Source organism: Papaver somniferum, chromosome 4 (assembly GCF_003573695.1).
Source record: "Papaver somniferum cultivar HN1 chromosome 4, ASM357369v1, whole genome shotgun sequence".
Classification (NCBI taxonomy): Eukaryota; Viridiplantae; Streptophyta; class Magnoliopsida; order Ranunculales; family Papaveraceae; genus Papaver; species Papaver somniferum.
The window spans coordinates 151,870,888-151,877,733 of record NC_039361.1 but is presented as its reverse complement, the minus strand read 5'-3'; the positions used below and the strand labels follow the sequence as shown (position 1 = coordinate 151,877,733).

General features: G+C 37.3%; 1 protein-coding gene across 1 annotated transcript; it reads right to left on the bottom strand.

Annotated features, from left to right (window-relative positions):
* Window positions 1-1,156: 1,156 nt before the first annotated feature.
* LOC113271589 lies at window positions 1,157-5,829 on the bottom strand. The gene is made up of 7 exons (XM_026521489.1): window positions 5,181-5,829; window positions 4,008-4,999; window positions 3,225-3,935; window positions 2,695-3,137; window positions 2,112-2,608; window positions 1,917-2,016; window positions 1,157-1,721 (listed from the first exon to the last, which is right to left on the bottom strand). The coding sequence occupies exons 1-7, from the start codon at window positions 5,216-5,218 to the stop codon at window positions 1,239-1,241; spliced, it is 3,264 nt and encodes a 1,087-aa protein (XP_026377274.1). The 5' UTR covers window positions 5,219-5,829; the 3' UTR covers window positions 1,157-1,238.
* Between the last annotated feature and the right edge of the window lie 1,017 nt (window positions 5,830-6,846).

Sequence of the window (6,846 nt, the reverse complement as noted above, 5' to 3'; positions counted from 1 at the left end):
AGAAGGGGATTTTAATAAAGTGCCACACTTCCAATATGCAGTTTCTGAAAATGCCACCGTTTTTTTGAGAGTTTATTAAATGCCATACTCTTGACTTTTATCATCCCGTTTTTTTGAGATAACGGTTAACGGCTGTTAGTCTTTGTTAGTACATACGTGGCATTAAATAACCCGTCCAAAATTACATAGAAGCCCCTGAATCAGTTAACAGGGATTGAGTTAATCAGTTCACTGGGATTGAGTTAACCGGCTATAGAGTAGTGAGTTAACTCGCGACTCCGTGCACGTGAGAAAAACGTGCAAGATTTGCTAACGGTCGGAATACACGTGGGATCAATCTAAGAGAAAAAATCGACGATCCATATTTTACCTGGATTTATAACGGTCTTATTCATCATCTTGAAGCTCTATATATACTAATGAAGATCCCAAACTCTTCATTAGTCAATTTCTTCAGAAGTTCAACACATAAAAATGAGCCAAAAGGTTATAAACTCTCCAGGTAGTAACAGTTGCAGTAGTAGTAGCAAGAGCAGCAGCAGCAGCAAATTTAGACAGCAAACTACCCCAGATCTATGTCCAACATGTGAACAAGGAAGTCATGAGTCTAAGGTTTGTCCCTGGATGTACTCTAGATGCAAACATATACCTTGTAATGGTATAAGACAACTACTAAGATCCAGCACAAGAGAAACAGATGGAGAAATGTTCTTGAAGTGTTCAAATCCTACCTGCACCTACTTTGAATGGTTTGATTCTGCCAGTCATCCACTCAAATCCAAGAATATCAAGCTACCCAAAGAGAATTGTTGTTGTGCTTGTGGAGAAGAGACCCACTGTTACAAAGAATGCCCACTGCATAAGCAAGAATGCTACAAAGAGCAATGCAAGTCAATAATGCAGCTGAGAAGATGCAAAAATGAACACAATAGAAACATTGCTTACCTGATCTGCACAGATTGTGAAGCATTTAGATGGGTATCAGACCACCTTTTCATTGCAGCAAAAAATAGGGTTATCCATTCAAGTTTCAATCTCAATGCCATATGTAAGGAACTTCAAAAGACTATTAACATGTAATTAGTTCTTAACTAATATCATTTCCATTCATAAAGTAAGATTATCCATCAAAATAAAACTGAATTCAGGTACATAAAAAAAAACAGATCTAACACTATGATATCAGTGTCTAAAGCAAAAAAAAAAGATCTAACACAACAAGAAGCACACACACACTTCTACTTCTTCTTAGCCTTGCTTTGCTTTCCCTTTGTGACAGGAATATGTTGACTAACAGATCCAATACCAGTAAAGTTCTGACTGAAATTCAGAACATCTTGTGTAGATCCATGGGTGCTAGGTTCTGTTGGTGCTCTTCCAAAGTTTTTAGGTCCTGTTGACTCACCAACAAATGAAGATGTACCTCTGGATTTGTTCACCTTTGCTTTACCCCTTGCACTGCTACTTTCAGGATGATCTCTACTAGTGAAGGTGCAGTTTGCAGCATCATACTCGGTTCTTGGCATGAATCCAGTTGGGTTTTTACCAACATCACCACCAGCACAGGTTCTCTTATTATGACCAGCAGTAGATCCACACTTTCCACATTTCCTTTTCTTCACCACAGTTTCAGGTTCATCATAGCTCCTCTTCCTCTTCTTTGCTGGTCTTCCAGTTTTTCTTTGATAAGGAGGAGGCTTTAAGTTGATGTCCATGGATGCCTGCCAATTAAGATAAGAAGAAGAGAAAAGGAATGAGAAAGTTAAAGTAAAGAAATGAAACCCTAACCCTAAAAGAAATGAGAAATAAGGATATAATAAAGTAGAGAAAAAAGTAGAGAAAAATAAGGATATAATAAAGTAGAGAAAATGTGAATGTATCACATTCAATAATATATTTAATGCTGAAAAAAGTACCTTATCTTCCCAGTTCCATTCACTTATGTCTTCTAGTGGATTTACAGCATCTGCATATATGGTCCTATAATATTCCACAGAGTAGTAAGGAGCACAATAACTGTTCAACCAATCAAACAAATGTGTCAGTTTACAGAAACAAAAGTAATAGCATATTACAACCCAAAAGTAATAGCATATTACAAAATTTCTTACTCTTTCCAGTTTGGCCTGAGCAGTTTCAATGCACATACAGCATGTTGACAAGGGAATCCCCTTAGCTGCCATTGCAAACAAGTGCATTGTTTGTCTACAATGTTCACTGTGAAAATTTTCTTGGTAGACACATTAGTTACCAAATAAACCTGTCCAACCACACTTCCTTCTGTATCAAACTTCCCAACCAAGTCAAGCATCTTATTTATCAACTTAACAGCAGCAGGGACCAAATCATTTTGATTCCACTTAGCAGATTCTTCCCTTCTCTTAAATAACAAACCCATTACTAACTGACCATACATCATGCCTAGTTGGATTATTGGTTTATCTCTCATATTAGAACTCATATAATTAAATGATTTTGAGAAATTGTTATTCATATGCTCACAACAGCTAATGGGATCAAAATAAGCCCTAGACCAAGTACTTGGATCTTCTTTCCTAAGATATTCACCAGCAGCCGGACTTTCTTTGCATATGTTGTCAAAGTGCTCCTACATTATAGTAACCTGAGTTATTATATAACCTACTAACTATGAATCAAAAAACATAGGGATATTTAAAAAAGAGAGGCACAAACCTGAAAATGCCTCACTTTGTAAGCTTTGCATGCATTCCACAATAAGTTGTGCAAGGTTGGTGCCTTGTGGTACTTCTTGAAGTTCTTGTACAAGTGCCTGAAGCAATATCTAACTCTTGCACCAGGGAAAACCTTTGGAACAGATTCCAACAACCCTTTTTGCCTATCAGAAATAAAGGTAATTCTGCCAGCATGATGTGCATTGATTGCTGGAGCCAAATCCTTGAGGAACCCAGTCCAGCTCTCCTTGGTTTCACTCTTAGCCACCTTAATGCCTAAAGGCACCAGAGAATTCTGACCATCAATTGCTGTTGCAGCCATTAGAACACCACCACGCTTTCCAGTTAGATGGCATGCATCTAAACCTATGACTCCCCTGCAAGCTTTCTGAAATCCTCTCATTGGTGCAGCAAATGAAATAGTCATGCTCATGAATGTCTTATCTGCACATTTAGTAACCAACCATTAAATAACTGAGCACCACTTACAAATAAATGAATCAACCATGAATGTCTTAACATAATGTATACCTCTTTTCCCATAAGTGTATTTAGCAACAGACCCTGGATTAGTATGAGCCACCATTGCACAAAAGATGGGTACATCCTTGTAGCTGTCTTCATAATTACCAAACAGATCTTCTAAAAGAAGATTTCTAGCCTTCCATGCACAAATATAAGGTATATTGATGTTATGAGTTACAAAAAAGTCTCTTGCAATGTGTTTAGGCTTTGGAATTAAGGCCCCAGCTGTCTGCTTTAACTTCTCATGTACCACATCTTTTACGAACTCAGGATCCGCGGATCTGTTAAAACTCTTTGGATCCGCAACACAAGTGTGTTCTAGATTAACCTTCCTAACAATAAAAGTAGGCTCATGCCTTTTTATGCTAGCATTTACAAACCAGTTACAGCCATACTCTTCCCTAAACCTACATCTCACTCTTAATCTTGTTTTGTCACTCTTATAGACCGTATACTGATAATTATGTTTTACACAGTAACCCCTAAGATGTTTCTTATAAGCACTCTTGTTATTAAAAGCATACTTTACCTCCATCTTAGTAGGATCAACAGGAGTCACCTCTTCTTCTACAGGGAATAATGGTTCTTCTTCTTCATCACTGTGCATATTGAACATTTCTTTCCACTTCTGGTAATCAAGCTTTGGTTTGGAATATTTATCATCATTTACTTCAGGACCATCATTATCCTTATCATTATTCTTGTCATCATTAGAAACTGCAATCAACATCAAAGTGTTAGTACATGTAAAAAATAAACAAAAAATTATAAACACTAAAGGGTCCATACCTTCTTCATTGTCTTCTTCACTACTGCTTGAATCACTGCTTTCATCTCCAACTTTGTATGTCTTGACAATATCTTCATAATCAATATCATTTTCTTCATCACTGTCAAAGATTGGTGGAGCATTTGGGTCTTCAATGGGGTGACATTCATCTACAGTAGTGTTCTCTAGCACCACATTGTCCTCATCATCACCATCACTATTGTCCCCTGCATCAGTCTTATCCCCTGTATCAGTCTTATCCCCTGCATTAGCCTTATCCCCTGCATCAGTCTTATCCCCTGTATCAGTCTTATCCCCTGCATTAGCCTTATCCCCTGCATCAGTCTTATCCCCTGCATCAGTGTTATCCCCTGCAGCAGTGTTGTTTACTTCATCAACCCAGTAATCATGATTAAAGCTATCAACTGGTGTACTGCTAGAACCAACAACAGTGGCTTGACTTAGGCAAGAAAAACCCTGAGATTCCACTTCATTTAACAGATCCATGAACAACAACTTCCTAGATGCTCCTCCATTTGAGTTTTCATTCTTTGATTGAGCATGCAACCTTGGTGATCTCCTTGTAGGTGATATCTTTACTGACTTTTCCTTTGAAACTGGCTTCTTAGCAATCCTCTTAGGTGCCTTCTTAGGAGTCTCATCAATTGTTACTACTGGTTGTTCCATTGCATCCTTAATGAAGTCATTGTCATTCCTAAATTCTGAATTCATTACACTCATTTGTAAACATATGAACCCTTTATCATCAGGTACAGCATGCTCCCAAAACTTAAACAAGTCTTCATTTGTAACCAAATACTCAGGCAGACATGGGTCTATGGTCCAATATAAATTTGGAATTTCTGTTTCATCAAGATGCAACTTAACACGCAACATCTTCTCAAATTCCTTAAGGTCAATTCTATCTCTATCCATGTGAGGGAATAGCAAATTAAGTTTACTATTCACAACAAACACACTGATATCTCTATATGGATAATATGTATGGTCACTGTAAATGAACAAACAAAAAAAATTCATCAAATTCCACACTTCACACAGAAAAGCCCTAAAATAAAATTCATCAATTCATCAAACACACGAAATTAGGGTTTTAAAAATTCCACACTTCACACAGAAAACTCCTAAAATAAAACTCATCAAACACACGAAATTAGGGTTTGAAATCGTACCATATCCGCTGCTTGTGCTTCCCCTTATTCTTCTTCATCTTCAGCTCCCCAACCCTTTACTCAGACACTAAACCTAAGCAAAATCCCGCTGAAAACTGACCCAAACCCTAATTTCTTCCACTAGAGAACAGAGCGGACATAGAGCAAGAGAAAAAAAGTACAAGAAAGAGAAACAAAAACCTAAGAGAAAACCCCTAATTCAACTCAGAAAAACGAAATTAGGGTTTGCAATCATACCATATCTGCTGCTTGTCCTTCCCCTTCTTTTTCTGAATCTCGATCGCTCCCCAACCCTTTACTCAGACACTAAACCTAAGCAAAATCCCGCTGAAAACTGACCCAAACCCTAATTTCTTCCACTAGAGAACAGAGCGGACAGAGAGAACGAGCAAACCCTAGAAAAAAAATGAAACGATACAAAGTTGCAAACTGTTTTCAATCCCACGAAGGATAAAATAGTCATTTAGCCTGTGCTACGTGTAATAATCTCATGCTCGACATCTTGAGCCGTCCACATAAGACACGTGTAAGTAATCTGGACAAAGTCAAAAAAGTTTGACCAATCATGTGGGTCCAAGACGTTAGTGCTAACGGTTGTGGCATTAAATAAACTCTGAAAAAAACGGTGGCAGTTTCTTGAATCGGGATTTGCAAGTGTGGCAGTTTGTTAAAATTCCCAATGAAGAATGCAAGTTCTAAATGGATACCACCTGCGATCAACTGGACTAAAATTAATGCGGACGCGGAATTTAAGGAATGACTCATTTCTCAACCCACTGGAAGCTAAATGTGTATTTTGCGGTGAACAATGCTATTTTGGATCATATGAATCTTTTTTTTTTTTTTTTAAAAAAAGAAGGTTATATTGAAAGAAAAAATATCTTTACAAGTAATTAGGAAATAAATGTGTATATTGGAACAAAAAAGATGAAGGGTTATTCATGGCCCTGGTCTGGTGCACCAGCCAACTAAAGGTGCCAAAAACAGTACAGTGAGTTATTGAAGTAGATATGTAAGTTAGCAGCTTAAGGTGGGAACGAAGGTTGAATGGTACCTCTGAGGCTTTACCAGTTAGAGCATCTCCAATGGTAGGGGGTCCTGTGTGGCTAAAAGAATAAAAGTTCTACTTTCTACCTTAAATTTCATCTCCAATGGTAAGGTATTACTATCCTAGAACTTAGAGAACAATTAATTTTATAATAAAGAATTTATTATTTGTCAAAAGACCCTGGGTCATAGAGAAAGTAAAGATGTGACTTTCTCCTTTACACTTTCTTATGAGATGACAGTCATGTCATGGTTTTATCTTTACCTTGATCTTGGCATTAGAGATAAATTCTTGGTTAGAAAACTGTTAAATCCTAGGTGTCATGTCTTTTTAAGACCTTCACTCCTAGTATTGTAGATGTTCTTAATGTAAAGTTTGACACTTATCTTTCCAAAGAAAAAAAACCCGTGAACGATCAATTATAACCAAGGCGATGGTCTTTTATCTTTTTTCCTATAACAAGTTTTAATTAATAAAATGTTAAATTTAAGATAATGTGGAGTCCATCTAAGTGCACCTCCTCTTAACACAGGGCGCACATTCCGGGTTAAGAGAGGGTGCACTTAGATGGACTCGATAATGTGTTCAAGAATTATATGCAAACTATCTACCACACGT

Bases quoted from the DNA above. Each gene is read 5' to 3' on its own strand.
- LOC113271589 (XM_026521489.1), bottom strand. From the start codon at position 5,218: ATGAAGAAGAATAAGGGGAAGCACAAGCAGCGGATATG. The intron at 3,936-4,007 runs GTATGGACCCTT...TGTTGATTGCAG, and splicing joins TGAAGAAGACAATGAAGAAG to TTTCTAATGATGACAAGAAT. The intron at 3,138-3,224 runs GTATACATTATG...CTAAATGTGCAG, and splicing joins ATACACTTATGGGAAAAGAG to ATAAGACATTCATGAGCATG.